The 24,729-nt window shown below is 45.4% G+C and overlaps 1 protein-coding gene across 1 annotated transcript; it reads right to left on the bottom strand.

Moving 5' to 3' along the window:
* Positions 1 to 377: 377 nt before the first annotated feature.
* LOC141073782 (peptidoglycan-recognition protein SC2-like) lies at positions 378 to 22,939 on the bottom strand. Its single transcript, XM_073561195.1, has 5 exons — positions 22,678 to 22,939; positions 22,546 to 22,606; positions 1,147 to 1,348; positions 852 to 970; positions 378 to 621 (listed from the first exon to the last, which is right to left on the bottom strand). Exons 2-5 carry the CDS (start codon positions 22,592 to 22,594, stop codon positions 443 to 445), a joined length of 549 nt encoding a protein of 182 aa, XP_073417296.1. The 5' UTR covers positions 22,595 to 22,606; positions 22,678 to 22,939; the 3' UTR covers positions 378 to 442.
* Positions 22,940 to 24,729: the final 1,790 nt, after the last annotated feature.

Raw genomic sequence — 24,729 nt, 5'->3', positions numbered from 1 at the left:
GAATAGTGAGTGCAGCTCTGGGGTATAATACAGGATGTAACTGAGGATCAGTACAGTATCAGTAAAGTAATGTATGTACACAGTGACTGCACCAGAACAGTGAGTGCAGCCCTGGAGTATAATACAGGATATAACGTGGGAGTAGTATAGATGTGCTTGGTAATAACTCCACACCCTAAATCCTCTTTTATACCTTGTGACTATTGCGGAAAGGTGAATACCAGGGAAGGGGGGGGGGGGGGTTCTGCTGCTTCTGGGACTCCAGGATCTCTGACGATTATTGGGGCTACACCGCTATAAATGACACATGATAATGGGGTCCCAGGAGCTTTTAGTGTGTCCCCCACCTGCTGCACATTTATCCATTTACACATTCGTCCGCTACAAGTCGATGCTGCTTTTATTTTGGTTACATACAGGAACCGCCTGACACATTAACCCCTCATGCCTGGAAGCGGGGCCAGGTCGTCACAGTGTTATAGAAGGTGTTTCCGGGGCAGTCGGTGGCGGTGACGTTGCGATGTCCCTTCAGGATGTAGGCAGACTTGATGTATCCTTTGGAGACGCCGCAGCTGATGAGACTCTGGACAGCATTCAGGGCCGCCGAGTTTGGGTTCTTGCCTGAAAATAAAAGAGCCATGAGACAGATGGTACTGTAACATTACAGATCGGCCCCATCTCTGGAGGTACAAGGCCCAGCGGGGCGCAGTTACATTATTGATCTCAGGGGATTCATGGTCTCCAATGTCTAGAATAGTATGTGACTCAGCAGGACGACTTTGACTGGACTGAGGAAAGATATTACAACACTCATCATCCTGTCAAGCTCACTAAAAAGCTGCCATACTTACTGGTGAAGGAGCCAAAGACACTGATGCCAATAGAGTTGGAGTTGTAATTTGGAGCATGAGCTCCGACTGATGTCCATCCACGGCCCTCGTATGCCTGACCATCTTCACCCACAAGGAAACTGAAGGTGAAATAAAAGGAGGATCACAATGCTGGCTGATACCAGAGAATGGTAGAATGAGTTTTGTATCCGGTGAGAGTGGATGAGACAGACCCGTGCCGTACATGTGTCTATCCCAGGATGACACCAAGTGATAAACATCCCCCCGGCCCCCTGGATACCCCCAAGCTTCTTACTTGTATCCGATGTCGCACCAGCCGTTGCTGCTCATGTGATAGTTCTGGATGTTCTTGGCTTGGGTGATGCAGGCAGACTGGCTGGAACATGCGGTGCCCTCAGTATGATGCACAACCACATATGTGACCGGCGTGGTCATGGCTGTCCTGCAGGTGGGAGATTTGCCTCCCCATTGAGACTTGCTGAGGATGGTGGGGCAGCCTGGCATGGAGTAACATAGTCACATAGTTTTTAAGGTTGAAAGAAGACTTTAAGTCCATCTAGTTCAATGCATAGCCTAATACTTTGATCCAGAGGAAGGCAAAAAAAAACCCATGCAGCAAACACCAAGCTCCACATTGAGGAAAAAAATTCCTTCCTGACTCCATATACGGCAATCACAATAGTTCCCTGGATCAGCGCCCTATCAAGGAATCTAGTGTATATAACCTGCAATATTATATTTTTCAAGAAAGGCATCCAGTCCCTTCTTAAATTTTAGTAGTGAATCACTCATTACAACATCATATGGCAGAGAGTTCCATAGTCTCACTGCTCTTACAGTAAAGAATCCGCGTCTGTGAGTATGCTTAAACCTTGTTTCCTCCAGACGTAGAGGATGCCCCCTTGTCCCCGTCACAGGTCTAAGAGTAAAAAGATCTTTAGAAAGGTCTTTGTACTGCCCCCGCATATATTTACACATTGTAATAAGATCACCCCTAAGGCTTCGTTTTCCAAACTAAATAACCCCAAGTGTAATAACCTATCTTGGTATTGCAGACCCCCCAGTTCCCTAATAACCTTGGTCGCTCTTCTCTGCACCCGCTCCAGTTCAGCTATGTCTTTCTTATACACCGGAGACCAGAACTGTACGTAGTATTCCAGTTCAGCTATGTCTTTCTTATACACCGGAGACCAGAACTGTATGCAGTATTCTAAGGCCTGTTTCATACATCCGTTTTTTGCATCCGCCAAAGTGTGAAAAAACGGATCCGTTTCCGTTTTGCCGCAAACGAATCCGCGGTAGCCGCTAATGGAAGTCTATGGGACAAAAAAACGGATCCTCCAAAAAAATGACGGAACCATTTTTTAACGGAAAACGACGGATTGTGACGGATTTGAAAAAACGGAAGTGTGATCCAGGCCTAAGTGTGGTCGTACTAGTGACTTATATAGAGGTAAAATTTTGTTCTCATGAGCATCTATGCCTCTTTTAATGCATCCCATTTTTTATTTGCCTTTGTAGCAGCTGCCTTACACTGGCCACTAAAATGTGAGTTTGCCGTCCACCCATACACCCAGGTCTTTTTCAGTGACAGTTTCGCCTAGTGTTTTACAATCAAGCACATAATTATACATCTTATTTCTTCTACCCAAGTGCATGACCTTACATTTATCCCCATTAAAGCTCATTTGCCATTTATCAGCCCAAGCTTCTAGTTTACATAAATCCTCCTGTAATATAAAATTGTCCTCCTCTTTATTGATTACCCTGCAGAGTTTAGTGTCATCTGCAAATATTGAAATTGTACTCTCTATGCCCCCTACAAGGTCATTAATATGTTAAATAGAAGCGGGCTCATCATCGATCCCTGTCGTACCCCACTGCTAACCTTGACCCAGTCCGAGTGTTTTATTAATAACCACCCTTTGTTTCCTATCCCTGAGCCAGCTCTTAACCCAACTACACATATTTTCCCCTATCCCAATTGTTTTAATTTAATGTATCAACCTTTTGTGTGGCACCGTATCAAAAGCTTTTGAAAAGTCCATGTACACCACGTCCACTGCATTCCCTTGGTCCAGTCCTGAACTTACCTCTTCATAAAAGCTTATCAGATTAATCTGACAGGAACGGTCCCTTGTAAACCCATGTTGATATGTTGATATTGGGTCATGAGGTTATTCTTCTCCAGATACTCCAGTAGAGTATCTCTTAGAAAACCCTCCAGGATTTTACCCACAGTTGAGGTTAAACTTACTGGCCTATAATTTCCAAGTTCAGTTTTTGTCCCCTTTTTGAATATTGGCACCACATTTGCTATACGCCAGCCCTGTGGTACAGACCCTGTTATTATGGAATCTTTAAAGATTAAAAATAATGGTCTATCTATGACTGTGCTTAATTCCTGCAGTACTCGGGGATGTATCCCATCCGAGCCCAGGGATTTGTCAATTTTAGTGATTTTCAGATGCTGCCGTACTTCCTGCTGGGTTAACCCCTTAATGTCCAATGACGGACACAGTCCGTTATCAGACATCTCCCCTGCTTTGATGAGGGCTCCGGCGCTGAGCCCGCATCAAAGCCGGGACATGTCAGCTGTTATGAACAACTGACATGTGCCTGCAATAGGCGCGAGCGGAATCGCCATCCGCCCGCGCCTATTAACTAGTTAAATGCCGCTGTCAAAGCTGACAGCGGGCATTTCAATAGCATTTCCGGCCGGAAATGACGTCATCGCCGACCCCCGTCACGTGATCGGGGGTCGGCGTCACGTTGCCTGGACAACCAGAGGTCTCTATGAGACCTCTATGGTTGTTCCAGGCATAAGGCTTTCAGCGCCACCCGGTGGTCGGCGCTGAAAGCACAGCAGTAAATCTGCTACATATGGGCGATCTGCTCATCGCCCATATGTAGCAGAGCCGATCGGGTTGCGCAAGCTTCTAGCCTCCTATGGAGGCTATTGAAGCATGCCAAAAGAAAAAAAAAAAAAATTTTAAAAATAAAAAAATAAAAAAAACATAAAAGTTCAAATCACCCCCCTTTCGCCCCAATCAAAATAAAACAGTAAAAAAAAAATCCCACATACACATATTAGGTATCGCCGCGTTCAGAATCGCCCGATCTATCAATAAAAAGAAGCATTAACCCAATCGCTAAACGGCGTAGCGAGAAAAAAATTCAAAACGCCAGAATTACGTTTTTTTTGGTCACCAAGACATTGCATTAAAATGCAATAACGGGCGATCAAAAGAACATATCTGCACAAAAGTGGTATCATTAAAAACATCAGTCCGGCACGGAAAAAATAAGCCCTCACCCAACCCCAGATCACGAAAAATGGAGACGCTACGGGTCTCGGAAAATTGCGCAAATTATTATTATTTTTTTTTTTTTTTTTTTTTAGCAAACTTTGGATTTTTTTTTCACCACTTAGATAAAAGAGGACATAGACATGTTTGGTGTCTATGAACTCGTAATGACCTGGAGAATCATAATGGCAGGTCAGATTTAGCATCTAGTGAACCTAACAAAAAAGCCAAGCAAAAAACAAGTGTGGGATTGCACTTTTTTGGCAATTTCACCGCACTTGGAATTTTTTTCCCGTTTTCGAGTATACGACATGCTAAAACCAATGGTGTCATTTAAAAGTACAACTCGTCCCGCAAAAAATAAGCCCTCACATGGCCATATAAACGGAAAAATAAAAAAAGTTATGGCTCTGGAAAGAAGGGGAGGGAAAAATGAAAATGCAAAACCAAAAATACCCCTGGTCGTTAAGGGGTTAAGCAGGTGACATTTAAAGGGAATCTGTCACCCATATTTCATGATATCATGTAAAGATATCACCCAATTGTGCGTCCCATAAGGATTCTATTAGGGCTTTTGACTCCCCCGACCCCGCACCTTTGAGGCATAAATACCTTTTTGATCTTGTTGGGGATGTATGCAAATCGCCGCAGTCCGGTCTGATGGGCGTGGCTTTGTCGCCTTCTTTCCCCCCCTCCTTGGCTTGCTTCATGTAATCTTCATCTGTGAATAGCACAGTCTGTGAAGACTTCCGGGGCATAGACCGCGCTGGAAAATACTGGCATTTTCGCAGTAGCGATTATATGCTTCGCCCACAGTGGCCTTTACAGTACGCAAGCGCGGGAACCAACGTTATCTGTGCTATTATGGGACGCGCAATTGGGTGATATCTTTACATGATATCACGAAATATGGGTGACAGATTCCCTTTAGTGGAGAATTTTTTATCCCTGATCATGTTATCCGTCATGGAATTTTCTTGTGTAAATACTGTGTGGGAAAAAGTCATTTAGCATATTGGCTTTTTGCTCATCCTCATCCACCATTTCACCCAGACTATTTTTAAGGGGGCCAGCACTATCATTTGTTAGCTTCTTACTATTTATGTAGTTAAAGAATATTTTGGGATTATTTTTACTTTCTCTGGCAATGATTCTCTCTGTCTCAATATTTGCTGCCTTGATTTGCTTTTTACAGAAATTATTTAATCTTCTGTATTTATTTAACCCCTTTCTGTCATGTGACGTACTATCCCGTCCATGTGCCCTGGGACTTAATTCCCAGGGACGGGATAGTATGTCACAGCGATTAGCGGCGCCCACGTGGTGAGCGCCGCTGATCGCGGCTGGGTGTCAGCTGATTATCACAGCCGACACCCGGCACAATGTGGAAGGGGCGGTCACGGACCGCCCCGACACGTTAACACTGGCTTCTTCATGCCTGCAAAGCAGTGCCTGTGACAGATTGCTGATCTGTCACAGTGATCTGTGATGTGACAGATCAGCGATCTGTCACATGACAGCTATGTCCCCCCTGGGACAATGTAATAAAGTTAAAAAAAAAAAGAGTGTAAAAATAATTTAAAAAAAAATCGCTAAATAAATAAAAAAAAAAAAAAAAATTCCCTAATTCATTTTTTGGAAATAAAAAAACCCCCAAACAATAAAAGTACACATATTTGGTATCGCCGTGTCCGTAACGACCTGCCCTATAAAACTGTCCCATTAGTTAACCCCTTTAGTGAACCCCTTAAAAAATAAAAATAAAAAACGAAGCAAAAAATAATGATTTATTATCATACCGCCGAACAAAAAGTGCAATAACGCGCGATCAAAAAGACGCATATAAATATCGCTGAAAACTTCATTTTGTCCCGCAAAAAAATAGCCGCCACACAGCATCATCAGCAAAAAATAAAGTTATAGCTCGCAGAATAAAGCGATGCAAAAATAATTATTTTTATATACAATTGTTTTCATTGCATAAAAGCGCCAAAACATAAAAAAACGACCTAAATGAGGTACCGCTGTAACCGTACTGACCCGAGGAATAAAAGCGCTTTATCAATTTTACCGCAGGCGGATCGGTGTAAACGCACCCCCCCAAAAGAAATTCATGAAACGCTGGTTTTTGTTCATTCTGCGTCCCAAAAATCGGAATAAAAAGCGATCAAAAGATGTCACGTGCCCGAAAATGGTATCAATAAAAACGTCAACTCGTCCCGCAAAGAATAAGACCTCACATGACTCGGTGGGTCAAAATACGGAAAAATTATAGCTCTCAGTATGTGGTGATGCAAAAACTATTTTTACAATAAAAAGCGTCTTTTAGCGTGCAACAGCTGCCAAAAATAAAAACCCGCCATAAATAGTAAATCAAACCCCCCGTTATCACCCACTTAGGGAAAAATAATAAAATTAAAAGAAAATGTATTTATTTCCATTTTACCATTAGGGTTAGGGCTAGGGTTAGGGCTGAGGTTAGGGTTGGAGTTATAATTGGGGGGTTTCCACTGTTTGGGCACATCAGGTGCTCTCCAAATGCAACATGGCGTCTGATCTCAATTCCAGCCAATTCTGCGTTGAAAAAAAGTCAAATGGTGCTCCTTCCCTTCCAAGCTCTGCCATGCGTCCAAACAGTGTTTTACCCCCACATATAGGGTATCAGCCTACTCAGGACAAATTGCAAAACAACTTTTGGGGTCCAATTTCTCCTGTTACCCTTAGGAAAATAAAAAATTGGGGGCAAAAATATCATTTTTGTGGAAAAAAATGATTTTTTTATTTTCACGCCCGGGCGTTCTAAACTTCTGTGAAGCACTTGGGGGTTCAAAGTGCTCACCACACATCTAGATAAGTTCCGTGGGGGGTCTAGTTTCCAAAATGGGGTCACTTGTGGGGAGTTTCAATAGTTTAGGTACATCAGGGGCTCTCCAAACGCACATGACACCCGCAGACCATTCCATCAAAGTCTGCATTCCAAAACGTCACTATTTCCCTTCCGAGCCTCGACGTGTGCCCATACAGTAGTTTTCTCCCACATATGGGGTATCAGCATACTCAGGAAAAATTGGACAACAACTTTTGGGGTCCAATTTCTCCTGTTACCCTTAGGAAAATAAAAAAATTGGTGACTAAAAGATCATGTTTGTGGAAAAAATACGATTTTTTTATTTTCACGCCCGGGCGTTATAAACTTCTGTGAAGCACTGGGGGGGGTTCAAAGTGCTCACCACACATCTAGATAAGTTCCTTGGGGGGTCTAGTTTCCAAAATGGTGTCATTTGTGGGGGGTTTTCACTGTTTTGGTATATCAGGGGCTTTCCAAACGCGACATGGTGTCCGATCTCAATTCCAGCCAAAAATGTCAAATGGCGCTGCTTCCCTTCCGAGCTCTGCCATATGCCCAATTAGTCGTTTACACCCACATATGGGGTATCAGCGTACTCAGGACAAACTGCACAATAACTTTTAGGGTCCTGTTACCCTTGGAAAAATAAGAATTGGGGGTGAAAAGATCATTTTTGTGGAAAAAATATGATTTTTTAATTGTACTGCTGTACGTTATAAACTTCTGTGAAGCCCTTGTGGGTTCAAAGTTCTCACCACATATCTAGATAAGTTCCTTGGGGGGGTCTAGTTTCCAAAATGGGGTCACTTGTGGGAGGTTTCCACTGTTTAGGTGCATCAGGGGCTCTCCAAACGTGACATGGCGTCCGATCTGAATTCCAGGCGATTTTGCATTGAAAAAGTCAAACGGCGCTCCTTCCCTTCTGAGCTCTGCCATGCGCCGAAACAGTGGTTTCCCCCCCCACATATTAGGTATCAGCATACTCAGGACAAACTGCACAATAACTTTTGCAATCCAATTTCTCCTGTTACCCTTGGTAAAATAAAAAAAATTGAACCTGAAGTATTTTTTGTGAAAAAAAAGTTAAATGTTCATTTTTTTTTAAATACTCAAAAAATTCCTGTGAGGCACCTGAAGGGTTATTAAACTTCTTGAATGTGGTTTTGAGCACCTTATGGGGTGCAGTTTTTAGAATGGTGTCACTTTTGGGTATTTTCTATCATATAGACCCCTCAAAGTGGCTTCAAATGTGATGTGGTCCTAAAAATAAAATGGTGTAAAAATGAGAAATCGCTGGTCAACTTTTAACCCTTATAACTTCCTAACAAAAAAAATTTTGGTTCCAAAATTGTGCTAATGTAAAGTAAACATGTGGGAAATGTTAGTTATTAAGTTTTTTGTGTGCCGTATCTCTGTGATTTAAGAGCATAAAAATTCAAAGTTGGAAAATTGCGAAATTTTCACCAAATTTCCGTTATTTTCACAAATAAACGCAACTTATATAAATGAAATTTTACCACTAGCATAAAGTACAATATGTCACGAGAAAACAATGTCAGAATCACCGGGATCCATGGAAGCGTTTCAGAGTTATTACCTCATAAAGGGACAGTGGTCAGAATTGTAAAAATTATCCCGGGCATTAACATGCAAACCACCCTTGGGGGTTAAGGGGTTAATGCCTCATCACTACCTACTTGCTTTAATTCTCTAAATGCTTTATTTTTATCTGTTATTGCTCCCCTTACAGCTCTATTTAGCCATAGTGGTTTCCTCCTATTTCTCGCATGTTTATTCCCATACGGTATATATTGTGCACAGGTCCTATTCAGGATGCTAATAAACGTCTCCCATTTTCTTTGTGTATTTTTATGTCTCAGGAGATCGTCCCAGTTAACTGCACCAAGATCATCTCTCATCCGTTGGAAATTTGCCTTCCTGAAGTTTAGCGTCCTTGTAACCCCTCTACTACACATCTTATTAAAGGATACATGAAAACTTATTATTTTGTGATCACTATTACCCAAGTGACCCTCAACCCTTACATTTGATATGCGGTCTGGCCTGTTGGTTAGTATTAGGTCTAGCAGTGCCCCCCCTCTTGTTGGGTCCTGAGCCAGTTGTGAAAGGTAATTGTCTCTCATAGTTGTCAAAAACCTATTACCTTTGCTGGAACTGCAGGTTTCGGTTCCCCAATGTATTTCAGGGTAGTTGAAGTCCCCCATAATAATGACTTCTCCTTGAGTCACAGCTTCATCTATTTGCTTTACGAGGATATTCTCAGTTGCTTCCATTATTTTTGGAGACTTATAACAAACCCCTATCAGTAATTTATTATTTTTCCCCCCTCCCCTTATCTCTACCCACAGGGACTCTACATTTTCATTAGATTCATATATATTAGCACGAAGGATGGGTTTTAAGGATGATTTTACATATAAACACACGCCTCCCCCTCGCTTATTTGTTCGGTCATTTCTGAACAGACTATAGCCCTGTAAATTAACAGCCCAGTCATGGCTCTCGTCCAGCCAGGTCTCAGATATCCCCACCATGTCATAATTATGTTCCAACAACATTAACTCCAATTCCTCCATTTTGTTGGTGAGGCTTTTGGCATTAGTATACATGCACTTTATGTCTCTCTTATTACCTCTATTCTTCCCTAAAATCTTAACTGTTCTAACCCCACCCCCAATTTCTTTATTTGTGCCCAGGTCATTATCTGCACTATCTTCCCCTCCTAGAAAATCATACCTCCCAACCGTCCCGATTCTCGAAGGTCCGTCCCGATTTTTACCACCCGCTGTTTCGCCCAGGAGTCTATTTTTACCACACTGCACTGAGCCGCCAAGCCCCCCCATGCACCGACCCCATCCTCGCCCTCCCGGAGAGACCCACCGCAGCCCCTCACAGCCAGCAATGACGTCGCTGGGCTGCTCTGTGCACACAGGACCTGTGATGTCACAGGAGGGGAGGAGTCAGGGGTCACATGATCAGGGGCCTCAGTGTATGCAGGACGCTGCTGTGCTGGTTGTCATGGTGCTGGATGAGGTGAAGTTTACACGTTTATATGTATGGTCAGGAGGGGTTTACAGGGTGGATGTAACAGCTGTATGTGTACAAGGTGTATGGAGCGGAGCCATGTGTGTACAAGGTGTACAGAGCGGAGCCACATGTTGGGGTGTACGGAGCGGAGCCACGCGTGTATGTGGTGTACGGAGCGGAGCCGTGTGTGTACGAGGTGTACGGAGCGGAGCCGTGTGTACAATGTGTACGGAGCGGAGCCATGTATGTACGATGTGTACGGAGCGGAGCCGTGTGTGTACAATGTGTGTGATGAGGTCACAGGAGGAGAGGAGTCAGGGGTCACATGATCAGGGGCCTCAGTTTATGCAGGACGCTGCTGTGCTGGTTGTCATGGTGCTGGATGAGGTGAAGTTTATAAGTTTATGTGTAGGGCCAGGAGGGGTTTACAGGGTGGATGTAACAGAGCTGTGTGTGTACGAGGTGTACAGAGTGGAGCCGTATGTGTACAAGGTGTGTGGAGCGGAGCCGTGTGTATGGTGTGTGCGGAGCGGAGCCGTGTTTGTACAAGGTGTACGGAGCCGTGTGTGTATGGGGTGAGCGGAGCCAAGTGTGTGTACAAGATTCACGGAGCAGAGCCGTGTGTGCTTGGTGTACGGAGCTGAGCCGTGTGTGTACGAGGTGTATGGAGCGGAGCTGCGTATGTACGGGGTGGGCGGAGCGGAGCCGCGTGTGCATGGGGTGTGCGGAGTGGAGCCGTGTGTATACAAGGTATACGGAGCGGAGCTGTGTGTGTAAAAGGTGTACGGAGCGGAACCATGTGCGTACTTGATGTACGGAGCGATGTATGGAGCCCCCCTCCCCCCATTTCCTTGTAGATTGAAAGCTTGCGAGCAGGGACCTCACTCCTAATGTCACTGTTTGAATTGTCTTAACTTGTATTGAATTTATTGTCTGTACATGTCCCCTGTTATGATTGAGTCACCGTAGGAGGCAAAAATAGAAATGCTAGCTAAGTCCAGAAAACCAGAGAAGTTGGCAGCTATTGGATTGCAGACCCCTGAACCTATCAACACAACTAGCAGTAGCCGTGGGGGGCTCCTACGAAGCCCTAGGCCCCTCGATCACAGCCGGAGGACTACATAGCCTAAAGACAGAAAGGGAAATCTAAACTGCCCCAGAGCAGACCCCAAAGCAAAAGGCAGCCCCCCACATATAATGACGGTGAAGCAAGAAGAAAGAACAAAACACAGACAGAAAGATAGACTGAGCAAAGATGGGGCCCACGCTAGCTTAGATAGGAAAGGACAGGAAGGCTGCTGTCTGCAATCCGTGAAAAACCCTATGAAAATAAGAGCCAACAAACTGACAGTAAAAAAGGCCCTGAAGACGCTAGGCTTCAAAAAAGCTATGTCAGTACTCAGGAATATTCTGAAGACAGAGCAACAGGCAAAAGGAGATTCAGCTCACCCCAGCAGGGAATGGCAGAATCCAGAAAAGCAAGGAAAACAAAACACTAATGCAAAAAGGCAAAGCAGAAATCTTAGCTTTAGATGAGCAGGAATCAGACTGGTATCCTAGAAGTCCACAGAGAAATCACCCGCAGGCCAGAAGGGCGTCGGCAGCCTTATATCCAGTCATTAACTCCACTCAGCCAGTCATCATCATCAGCCCCAGGTGTTTGACAATCAGGCTCACTACCTTTCTTCACCAGAAGAGGGAGTTCCTCGGGCCTCAGTAGTGAAGGGGAAAATGAACTCACAACAGTCCCTGCTTAATTGTAAAGTGCTGCGGAAAAATGTTGGCGCTATATAAATAAAAATTATTATTATGTGTGTACTGAGTGGAGCCATGTGTGTACAAGGAGTATGGAGCGGAACCATGTGTGTACTTGATGTACGGAGCGAAGCCGTGTGTACGGCGTGTACAAAATGGAGCCCTGTGTGTACGGAGCTGAGCTGTGTGTGTACGGAGCGGAGCAGAACCATATATGAGGTTTATGGAGTGGAGCCATGTGTGTACTGAGTGGAGCCATGTGTGTACTGAGTGGAGCCGTGTGTGTACGAGGTGTACGGAGCGGAGCCATATGTGTACAAGGTTTACGGAGTGAAGCCATGTGTGTACTGAGTGGAGCCGTGTGTGTGCGACGTGTACGGAGTAGAGCCATGTGTGTACGAGGTGTACGGAGCAGAGATATGCGTGTATGAGGTGTACAGAGCGGATCTGTCTGTACAAGGTGTGTGGAGCGGAGCCGTATGTGTACAAGGTGTACAGAGCGGAGCCATGTGTGTATGGGGTGTGCGGAGCCGTATGTGTACAAGATGTACGGAGCGGAGCCATGTGTGTATGGGGTGTGCGGAGCGGAGCCGTGTGTACAAGGTGTACGAAGAGGAGCCGTGTGTGTACGAGGTGTACAGAGCGGAGCCGTGTGTGTACGAGGTGTACAGAGCGGAGCCGTGTGTGTACGGAGTGTGCGGAGCGGAGCCGTGTGTATATGGGGTGTGAGGAGCGGAGCCATGTGTGTATGGGGTGTGAGGAGCGGAGCCGTGTGTGTGCTTGGTGTATGGAGCAAAGCCGTGTGTATACGGGGTATACAAAATGGAGCCCTGTGTGTACGGAGCGGAGCAGAGCCGTGTGTGTATGGGGTGTGCGGAGCGGAGCCGCGTGTGTATGGGGTGTGCGGAGTGGAAACGTGTGTATGGGGTGTGCGGAGCAGAGCCATGTGTGTATGGGGTGTGCGTAGCCGAGCCGTGTGTGTACTTGGTGTACGGAGCAAAGTCGTGTGTGTATAGGGTGTACAAAATGGAGCCCTGTGTGTATGAAGTGTACGGAGCGGAGCAGAGCCGTGTGTATGGGGTGTGCGGAGTGGAACTGTGTGTGTACAAGGTGTACGGAGCAGAGCCGTGTGTATGGGGTGTGCGGAGCCGAGCCGTGTGTACTTGGTGTACGGAGCAAAGCCGCGTGTGTACGGGGTGTACAAAATGTAGCCCTGTGTGTACGAAGTGTATGGAGCTGAGCTGTGTGTGTACGGAGCGGAGCAGAGCCATGTGTATACGAGGTATACGGAGTGGAGCCATGTGTGTACTGAGTGGAGCCGTGTGTGTACTGAGTGGAGCCGTGTGTGTGTAAGGTGTATGCAGTGGAGCCGTGTGTGTACGAGGTTTACGGAGTGGAGTCATGTGTGTACTGAGTGGAGCCGTGTGTGCAAAGTGTACGGAGCAGAGCCATGTGTGTATGAGGCATACATAGCGGAACCATGTGTGTATGAGGTGTGCGGAGCCGTGCGTGTACAAGGTGTATGGTGGGGAGCATTCATACCTCCCAACCATCCTGGATCCAGCGGGACAGTCCCGATTTTGAGATTCTGCCCCGCTGTCCCGGCCGGAAGCTTACTTTTCCCGTGGACACAGGAGTACACGGCAGAGCCCCGAGGAGCACTTTAAAACTCGCACATGAGGGTCCACCGGAAGTGATGTGCTGGAAGCTGACCGGAAATTAGGTAATTTCGGAAGGAGATTGTGATGGAATAATGGAGGCACTTCAGGGAATGCTTCAGATCCATCACCATGTTCTCCTCCAACAAGGCGGACAGCGGGATCGCCTTGGAATCGGGGAAGCCGGCCATGTGAGTGGATCATGACATGTCCTGCACCGGGAGGCTCAGGTGGGCATTACAATGGGAGCCTGGCTGCTATATTATTTTTATAGAATCTCTCTGTTCTTTCTTTTTCTCGCTGTTTCTTTCTTTTCTTCTTTCTAATCTTTTTTCTTTCTCTGTTCTTTCTTTCTCTGTTCTCTTTCTCTGTTCTCTCTTTCTTTCCTTTTTTCTCTCTGTTCTTTTTTCCCTTCTTCCTTTTTTCTCTCTCTCTGTTCTCTTTCCCCTTTCTTTCTTTCGCTCTCTGTTCTTTTTTTCTGTCCCCTCTTTCTTTTTCTCTGTACTTTCTTCCTCTCTTTCTTTCTGTTCTTTCTTTTTTTATCCCCTTTCTCTCTCTCTGTTCTTTCTTTCTTTCTCTGTTCTTCCTTTCTCTTTCTCTCTCTGTTCTTTCTTTCCCCTTTCTTTCTCTGTTTTCTTTCTTTTCCCTCTATTCTTTTGCTCTCTGTTCTTTTTTCGGTCCCCTTTCTTTCGCTCTGTTCTTTCTCTTTTGTTCTGTTCTTTGTTTCCACTATCTCGCTCTCTGTTCTTTCTATCTTTCCCCTTTCTTTCTCTATCTGTTCTTCCTTTCTCTTTCTCTCTCTGTTCTTTCTTTCTTTCTGTTCTCTCTCTGTTCTTTCTTTCCCATTTCTTTCTGTCACTCTGTTCTTTCTTTCCCCTCTTTCTCTCTCTGTTCTTTTTTCTGTCCCTTCTTTTTCTCTCTGTCCTTTCTTTTTCTCTGTTCCTTCTTTCTCCTCTTTCTGTCACTCTGTTCTTTCCCCTTTCTTTCTCTCTCTTCTTTCTTTCTCTCGGTCTTTCTATCTCTATGCTCTTTCTGTTATCTCTCTCTGTTCTTTCTTTCCCCTCTTTCTCTCTCTGTTCTTCTTTCTCTGTTCTCTTTCTCTCTCTGTTCTTTTTTTCTGTCCCCTTTTTCTGTTCTTTCTTTCTCTCTGTTCTATCCCTTTCTTTCTGTTCTTTCTTTCCCATTTCTTTCACTCTGTTCTTCCTTTCTCTTTCTCTCTGTTCTTTCTCTCTCCTTTTATTTTTCTCTTTCTTTGTTCTTTCTTTTCCTCAGTACCAGTCCGTGTGCCCACAGTACCAGCCACTGTGCCCATAATGCCAGCCACAGTGCCCTCAGTACCAGTTAGTGTGATCAGCAGTGCTAAATGGGTGTGGTTGAGCATGGACTTGGGTGTGACTAGTTGTGAAATGGGTGTGGTCGGGGACGTGGCCTAAAATTTGCCACGGCGCGCTGCGCGCACAGCAGCCTTTGTCTCTCTTTCTTCAAAAGTTTGGAGGTATGATAAAATGAATACCCTCCCCCCTATCCCTAGTTTAAACACTCCTACATCCTTCTAGCCATTTTCTCCCCCAGCACAGCTGCACCCTCCCCACTGAGGTGCAGCCCGTACCTAGCGTAGAACCTGTAACCAACTGAGAGGTCGTCACAGTTCTCCATGAACTCAAACCCCTCCTTCCTACACCAATTCTTGAGCCACTTATTAACCCCCCTAATCTCCCGTTGCCTCTCTGGCGTGGCACGTGGTACAGGAAGTATTTCCAAAAATACCACTTTGGAGGTCCTTGCTTTAAGCTTACAGCCTAATTCCCTGAAATAATCTTTAAGGACCTTCTACCTACCTCTAAATTTGTCATTTGTGCCAATGTGCACCATGACTGCTGGATCCTCACCAGCCCCTCCCAGTAATCTGTCAACCCGATCAGTGATGTGTCGGACTCGAGCGCCAGGTAGGCAGCACACCGTTCGACGATCCCTGTTTTTGTGACAGATTGCCCTATCTGTTCCCCTAATAATTGCGTCTCCCACTACCAGAACCTGTCTGGCCTGCCCTGCTCTCCTATTTCCCCCCTTACTGGAGCACACACTCCTCCGGCTTTCAGAGGACATGCCTTGCTGCAGCAGTGCTACCCCTGCGCTGGCATTCCCCTCATCAACTTATTGGGGTGTACCAGATCAGGACTAGCCTCCCTGGTGCTCTTCCCTCTACCCCATCTTCTGTCACCCAGCTAGCTGCTTCATTGTCCTACAGCTCCAACATAGCATCCCCCCTCATCTATCCCATTGAGCGTCTGCTCAATGAGCAGAAGACTCCTTTCCATATTGTCTATGGATCTCAGTGTTGCCAGCTGCACATTTAGATCCAGTATCTGGGCTTCCAAATGCACAACGTGCTCACATCTCGCACAGCAGTATGCACCCTCGACCGGCTGTTCAAGGATTTCATACATGCGGCAAGACGTGCACTGGATGGCATTGGCAATAGTGGAGCACATCCTAATGGGGATTGCACCAGACAGAAAAGATAAGTAAAAAGAAGTATAGAGTATTAATAAAAACAAACAGCAATTCAGAATTTCCTCCCTTGTCAACTCCCTTAAACCGAAGTCACCGAATCACAATTCACACACTTACTTCCGTTCGCACTTACGCTCCGTTCACACACGCTAAGGAAGAAGAGTTTTTTTCCCCTTTAGCAGCAATCCAACCTACAGCTCAATGTATTTTCCAAGAGAACATTATTACTACCAAACATTAACTTCATCCTGTCCAGAAAGGCTTATTTGTGTATATACCGCAGGAGTGCGTATCACTCAAACGACCAGTGTGAACACTGAACCTCTAGATTAAGCAACGTAGTGCTCATATAAGCTGCAAAGTCTGTGGAAGAATTTCTTAATGAGGGTCCTACTGATCCCCATTTTCTATATTGGTCTATATTGTCAATATTTCTCAATATTTTCCCAAGATGTAGACTATTCATTTTACAGCTGATATCTGCCTCTTTTTTTCTGTGAAGATGGAGGAACTCCTTGTATATAGAAATACATATCTGTCTGCAGTCACCACTAGAGGGAGCTCCCTTTATACAGAGATAAATAAGATTGTCTGCAACCACCACAAGGGGGAGCTCCCTGTATGCAGCGATTCAAGATAAGATTCTGTCTGTAGCCACCACTAGGGGGAGCTCCCTGCATACAGATACATGATAAGATACTGTCTGCAGCCACCACTAGGAAGAGCTCCCTGTATACAGATACATGATAAGATTCTGTCTTCAGCCACTACTAGGGGGCGCTCCCTGTACACAGAGATACATGATAAGATTCTGTCTTTGGCCACCACTAGGGGGAGCTCCCTGTATACAGATACATGATAAGATTCTGTCTTCAGCCACTACTAGGGGGCGCTCCCTGTACACAGAGATACATGATAAGATTCTGTCTGCAGCCACCACTAGCGGGAGCTCCCTGTATAAAGAGATGTATGATAAGATCCTTTTTGCAGCCACCACTAGGGGGAGCTCCTTGTATACAGCGATAAATAAGATCCTGTCTGCAGCCACCACTAGGAGGAGCTCCCTGTATACAGAGATACATAATAAGATCGTGTCTGCTGCCACCACTAGGGGCAGCTCCCTGTATATAGATACATGATAAGATCATGTCTGCTGCCACCACTAGGTGCAGCTCCCTGTATATAGAGATACATGATAAGATCCTGTCTGCAGCCACCACTAGGAGGAGCTCCCTGTATACAGAGATACATGATAAGAATCTGCATGCAGCCACCACTAGAGGGAGCTCCCTGAATAAAGAGATACCTAGTAAGGTTCTGTCTGCAGTCACCACTAGGGGGGAGCTCCCTGTATACAGAGATACATGATAAGATCCTGTCTGCTGCCACTACTAGGGGGAGCTCCCTGTATAATACAGAGATACATAAGATCCTGTCTGCTGCCACCACTAGGGGGAGCTCCCTGTGTACAGAGATACATAATAAGATCCTGTCTGCAGTCACCACTAGGGGGAGCTGTATTAAGAGATACATGATGGAAAAAGGAGGAGAGTAGGGGGGACAATACATCCGGAATGGCTCAAATGTCTTAATATGGAAATTATTAAAAAAGATCTTATTGAATTCTTCCAATTAAATGAAGGTTCTGCTGACTCACTTATAGTGTGGGATACCATGAAAGCATATTTAAGGGGACTATTCATACGAGATATTTCGAGACGTAAGACACAAACGAGACAGGTAAACCAAGAGACTACAGACAGATTGAGCAGGGCAGAGGAGGAAATGATACGTAGGCCCAGTATCGCCACTAAAAAGGAATTAAAAGAAGCACAAGAAGAAGTAAATAAGTTATATTTACAAGGGATAGACAAGAAAAGGGCATTCCAGAGAGCACTGTTCTATGACGAAGGGGAAAAGGTGGGACACTTACTGTCAGTGATATCTGCGGCGCAGAAAGGGTCCACACAGATATATAAAATTGTCAAGGAGGATGGGGTAACTCATAAAGCCACCTCTGGGATATTGGAATGTTTTCGGGAATACTATGTAAAATTATATACCTCAGAATTGGGGGTTAGAGAACAAGAAATGGATAAATATTTACAAGAGATAGAGATACCTAAGTTAGATGATACTGATAAACAGAATCTGGAAGAATTATTTACTGTAGAGGAAGTGGAGAAGGCTATTCTGTCATTGGCAAATAATAGGTCACCTGGCTCTGACGGTATCCCGGGAGAAGCATATAAGGAACTAATAGAGGTCGTAGCACCTAAACTTAAGGAGGTATTTGAAGATGCAGCGGAGAGAGGGGATTTGCCGAGGTCTATGAGGGAGGCCGTAATTGTGGTTATTCCTAAGGAGGGGAAAGATGCCTCATCCGTTGAATCCTATAGACCCATCTCGTTATTGACGTCAGACATTAAAATATTAGCTAAAATGTTGGCGATAAGAATGTGTGGGGTTGTTCAAAAATTGATACATCCAGACCAATCGGGTTTTTTACAAAATAGATCTACCGCCATTAACCTACGTAGACTCTTTCTTAATATACAACTCCCGGCAGATAATGTAGGGGAAAGGGTGGTGGCCTCGCTGGATGCACGAAAGGCATTTGATAGGGTAGAGTGGAATTATCTATGGGCAGTATTGAAGTTAATGGGATTCGGACATAGATTTATTTCCTGGATTAAATTATTATACGCGGATCCAAAGGGGTACATTAGGAATAACGGGGAGACCTCGGAGTCGTTTGGGTTGTTCAGAGGAACTCGTCAGGGATGCCCCTTATCGCCGTTGCTATTTGCGGTGGCGATGGAGCCATTAGCGATTAAAATTCGTAACTCCACAGAAATACAGGGCTTCAGATATGGGAATCTGGAGGAAAAGATTGCCCTATATGCAGATGACATACTCCTTTTTCTGCAAGATGGGGGAGATTCGTTGACTAAGGTTATGGCCCTTATAGAAAGATTTGGATCCTTTTCCGGATTGAGAATTAATTGGGACAAATCATGTATCATGGGGATTGACCGGGAATTGGGATGTCCACATATAGGTGGGGTGGATGGACAGCTGAAAGTAGTTAATGAATTTAAATACCTCGGAATATGGGTATCAATGCCTATATCTAGATTTCTCGAATTAAACCTGGATCCTTTATTAGTTAAACTTAAAGCCAAGATGACAGCATGGTGTAAACTAGTATTGTCAATAGTAGGGAGGACGAACCTACTTAAAATGATAATGATGCCTCAGTTGGTGTATATTCTCCATAATACCCCAGTGTGGATCCCAAAGAGAAGATTTTATAAAATTAATACTATTTTTAGGGAACTAATTTGGGGGAAAAAACAAGCAAAACTTAAACTGGAAGTGCTCCAAAGGGGGAAGGAGGAAGGAGGGCTGGCGGCACCAAACCCATGGATATACTTTATAGCAACGCAAGGGCAGCACTTCAGAGGTTGGCAAGAGGAGGGAAATTTAAATGTTATGGGAAAAATTTTGGCCCAACTGACCAATAAAAAAATATTAATACAGAGTCTGGAGGCGGGATGCTTTGTGAGTCATGGAAAAGGACTACCTACTTTTAGGTTAATGCATAAAATATGGCAAAATATTAAGAGTCTCAGAGGAATTGGGGAATTGACGACATACACGCCTATTTGGGATAATGCAAGCCTATCAGAACTGTGTAAATTGAAGGATTTTGGTGATTGGGAGAGGAAAGGATTGCAATATATGTGGCAGTTACTGGAGGGGACGGAAATCATGCCATTTTCTGTATTAAAAGAGGAGTTTGGGCTCTCGAGCAGCGGGGAGTTTCGATACCTCGGTCTCAGGCATGCATTCCAGGCACAGAAACATATGACACATATGACGGTACAAAAAGATGTTGTGTTGGATTATGTGTGCGCGTCTGGGGGTACGAGGGGAGTTATTTCCACCATTTACCGGGACCTATTGTACTCCCACATGATTAGGTTTCCCCTAAAGGCAAAAGCTAAATGGGAGAGGGAAGTGGGACAGATAGAAGATGAAATATGGGACACTATATTAGAATATATACCCAAACTTTCATTGAGTGAACCGGGTAGGATATCGCAGCTGTACATCATACATAGAACGTATAAAACCCCGGAACTTATGGAAAAAATGGGCCTGAGGGACAATGCGGAATGTCCAAGATGTAGAGTTGAGCCCGCGGGAATGTTACACATGCTCTGGTCCTGCCCAAGACTCTCCTCATATTGGGGGGAGGTTATTGAACAAATTGAGAAGATATACCAATGTGGAGTGGGAAGGGACCCCATAACGTGTGTGTTGGGGTATGTGGAGGAAGTGTCTGTGGGAAATGCATATAAGCCAATTATAGCAAAACTTTTATATGTTGCCTGTAAACTGATCGCACAAAAATGGATCGATGCCGAGCCCCCGACGGTTGGGGAATTTATTGTACGAGTGAACAATGTAGTTCGGTTAGAAGAAAGAGTTTATAGACGACGACACAAAGAGGTGCATTTTGAAAAACTTTGGTCTAAGTGGTTGCAGTAGAGTCAACCTTATTGAGAATGTCTTATGGCAATTATGCTGGGGGGGGCGAGGGAGGAGGGGGGCTTTCTTATGAGGGGGGTAACTCGAATGTCGTATATTTTTTTTTGTATATGTTCTGGATTTTGCATAGGCTTTTGCCTGCATGTAATGTAAACGGCATTTGAATATAATAAAAAATCTTTGGTTCAAAAAAAAAAAGAGATACATGATAACATCTGTCTGTAGCCACCCCTATTGGGAGCTCCCTGTATAGAGATACGTGATAAGATTCAGCCTGTAGGCACCACTAGAGGGAGCTCCCTGTATACAGAGATAAATGATAAGATTCTGTCTTCAGCCACAACTAGGGGAAGCTCCCTATATACAGAGATACATGATAAGATTCTGTCTTCAGACACCACTAGGGGGAGCTCACTGTATACAAAGATGCATGATAAGATTCTGTCTGCAGTCACCACTATGGGGAGCTCCCTATATACAGAGATACATGATAAGATTCTGTCTGCAGTCACCACTAGGGGAAGCTCCCTGTATACAGAGATACATGATAAGATACTGTCTGCAGACACCACTAGGGGGAGCTCCCTATATACAGAGATACATGATAAGATTCTGTCTGCAGTCACCACTAGGGGAAGCTCCCTGTATACAGAGATACATGATAAGATTCTGTCTTCAGCCACCACTAGGGGGAGATTCCTGTATACAGAGATACATGATAAGATTCTGTCTGCAGTCACCACTAGGGGGAGCTCCCTGTATACAGAGATAAAGGATAAGATTCTGTCTTCAGCCACAACTAGGGGAAGCTCCCTGTATACAGAGATACATGATAAGATTCTGTCTTCAGACACCACTAGGGGGAGCTCACTGTATACAAAGATGCATGATAAGATTCTGTCTGCAGTCACCACTATGGGGAGCTCCCTATATACAGAGATACATGATAAGATTCTGTCTGCAGTCACCACTAGGGGAAGCTCCCTGTATACAGAGATACATGATAAGATTGTGTCTTCAGCCACAACTAGGGGAAGCTCCCTGTATACAGAGATACATGATAAGATTCTGTCTTCAGACACCACTAGGGGGAGCTCACTGTATACAAAGATGCATGATAAGATTCTGTCTGCAGTCACCACTATGGGGAGCTCCCTATATACAGAGATACATGATAAGATTATGTCTGCAGTCACCACTAGGGGAAGCTCCCTGTATACAGAGATACATGATAAGATTCTGTCTTCAGCCACCACTAGGGGGAGCTCCCTGTATAGAGATGCATGATAAGATTCTGTCTTCAGCCACCACTAGGGGGAGCTCCCTGTATAGAGATGCATGATAAGAATCAGTCTGCAGTCACCACTAGGGGGAGCTCCCTGTATACAAAGATACATAAGATCCTGTCTGCAGTCACCACTAGGGGCAGCGAGAGAGAGAATATTTTCTGTGCCAGAACGGCTTTTGGGGTTAAATTAAATGAATGGAAATTCTTCCGGGTATGCTCAGTTTAAAAAAGCGGAATCCGTTGCCGGATTTCGTCATTTGACGGATTGCAACAGATCCGCCGTCCATAGGCTTCCATTCTAGACAACGGCAGACTGCGACGGATCCGTCGCAATCCGTCTTTTCAACGCAGGCAAAAAACGTTACAAAGTCCGTCTACTCCAGACGGCGGATGCCAAAATTCAGACTGATCCGTCAAAAAACATGCAATGGCCGCAATCCACCGCTAATGCAAGTTTGAGAAAAAAACGAATTCCGCCAAAAAAACCCGACGGATCCGTTTTTTTAAAAAAAGGGCGGATTTCGACTGACGTCAAAAGACTGAAGTGTGAAAGAGGCCTTACACTGCTGGAGCTCACCAATGATGGGATGTCTGTGGTAGATTATGTGTGGATGTGTCAGATATTGCGCCTGCGCCATTAGTTGTAGGGAGAAATGTCTGTGTGTGACTGCATCCTCTACAGTTCACCCTATTAGAAGGTCATATGTCTTCTACTCACCATGAGTGACTGCGCAGAGGGCGACGAGAAGACCGACAAGATGCAACATGGCTGCTTAGACCTGGCAGAGAGAAGTGGAGGGGTTAGGGTGAGGGGCCTCCTGGCCGGGGCCGCAGATGTCGTGTCACTTACCGTTGCTTGGTTGTATCTGAGTCCTGGAGCTCCACATCCCACCTCTATTTATTCAGGAGAGGAGTGTCCCTGGGGAGGTGATAACGGCCGATATCTGATGTGGCTGATGGTATATAAAGGGGTTATTTTTTTATTATCAGCTAATCTGGCCAATCAGATAACACTACGGAGGTCCGACCATCGCAGTGACCCCACAATATATGCACCCCGCGATTACTGTCAAGCGCTGTTGACACATCACATACTCGGGTAGGATGGAGAACGGAATATTCCTCTGTGCTCTGCACTCCGCACTGGATCTGCACCCGGCCCTGTGACCTTGAATCTCTGATAAGCAGCAGCAGAAATAGTCGCCTCTTTATTTTTGGTTTAGTTGTTCGCAACGAGGAGTGAAATCAGAAGCTTTGATGTAAGAATCGGTCAGTCACCCCACAATGGGGGGGAGGTTGTGATCCAGGTGTGGATGGTTCCAAGTCAAGACTAAAGGCCCCGTCTCACTAAGCGATCTCGGTAGCGAGATCGCTGCTGAGTCACAACTTTTATGACGTAACAGCGATCTCACCAGCGAGATCGCTGTGTGTGACAGCGATCAGCGAGCGGCCCCCCTGCCGGTATCGCTGATCACTGCAAGAAACCTCTGGACATTTCTTTGGCATCGCTGCGTGTGACAGGCGGGAGACCAGCGATCAGGTGTAAAAAAATAATAAAAAAAAATAAAAAATATAGTAATTCTCACCTTCCGATGTCCCGTTCAGCCATCCGGCCTCTCTCCACGCTCCGGTCCCAGTGATCCTTTGCACGAATGACCGCGAGACTTTGTTATCCCTCGAGACCGTGACATCTCGCGGTCATTCGTGCAAAGGATCACTGGGACCGGAGCGTGGAGAGAGGCAGGATGGCTGAACGGGACGTCGGAAGTAGGAAGGTGAAGAGAGAAGGAAGGTTCAGGGAAGAAATAGCAGAGTGGACATCAGTCCCCGCAGACACGTGGCCTCATCCTCCCTCTGTGTCTCCAGCATTTATGTGTCGGGAGGTAAATCACTGGTGTATTTTGCTCATAAACCAAAATGGAGGCAGAAATGATTATAGGACAGAATTTAATCTAGAAAACTGTATAAATCATCCCAGGGTGCAGGCGTAGCGGCCACCACGCGTACTGGGGTGCAGACCTTTTGCTAATTTTGTTGTCCATGCAGCAGAATCTTTGTCTGCCGTGTCCCTCTCTCTCCAACCTCATTCACTTGTTTTTCCAGAACATCCACAGATGATTGATCAGAATGAGATCTGGGAATTTGGGGACAACTCATTACTTTGACCTTTCGTCACGTTCCTCCTTTCTGAACCCCTCTGCCATGAATTGGCGACTGTACAATGATTAGGGGGCGACGTCACTGCCACGTGATGCCAGCAGAAGGATGATTGCTCCATCACATTGCAAAATATTGCATATTACGCCGCCCCTGCTCCCTTGTCTCCTTCCCACACTGCATCCAGGTGCCATCTCTTCCCCAGATAATTCATGCACAGGCGCCCGGCCATCTACATGATGAAAATGAGGCTCATCAGGTCACTTTCTTCCATGACTCCATGGTCCAGCTCTGATGCTCACATGCCCTTGTAGACACTCAAAGGTTGACAGGGATCACAAGGACTTTCTGACTGTTCAATGACTTCATGTTCAAGCTGCAATGTGGTGACTATTTGGACACCTTTGTATCATGGCTGTGACACGCTGGAGCAGGGGTGTCTGCAGTTCCTCCTTCAGACAAGACTAAAGAAACGAGAACTGTCTGACCCAGACCTTTCTTCTCAAGAGGGAGGGGAGTCTTGGGCTTCCACCAGGATGGAGTACCTGGGTCCTGAACTCCAGTCTGGGCCAGAGAGGAGAAGGGGAAGCCAAGAACTAGCCATGAGTGCACCATCTGGCCCAGGAGTGTGAAGATTTGGCTGGAGTTGCATCAATTTGGCTTCAGCTCCGCCTGTGCTCACTATGGAGAGACATGAAGGCCTTCATGTGAGAATCCGGAGAAATGGATGGCACTCCTGAGATTG

This window comes from Dendrobates tinctorius, unplaced genomic scaffold (genome assembly GCF_039654945.1).
Source record: "Dendrobates tinctorius isolate UK_male_01 unplaced genomic scaffold, ASM3965494v1 ptg000315l, whole genome shotgun sequence".
Lineage (NCBI taxonomy): Eukaryota > Metazoa > Chordata > Amphibia > Anura > Dendrobatidae > Dendrobates > Dendrobates tinctorius.
The sequence above is the reverse complement of the archived record's forward strand: the minus strand, read 5'-3'. Positions and strand labels throughout refer to the sequence as shown.

Bases quoted from the DNA above. Each gene is read 5' to 3' on its own strand.
- LOC141073782 (XM_073561195.1), bottom strand. From the start codon at position 22,594: ATGTTGCATCTTGTCGGTCTTCTCGTCGCCCTCTGCGCAGTCACTCAT. The intron at 1,349-22,545 runs GTGAGTAGAAGA...ACTCCATGCCAG, and splicing joins CCTCTGCGCAGTCACTCATG to GCTGCCCCACCATCCTCAGC. The intron at 971-1,146 runs GTAAGAAGCTTG...TTTCACCTTCAG, and splicing joins TGGTGCGACATCGGATACAA to TTTCCTTGTGGGTGAAGATG.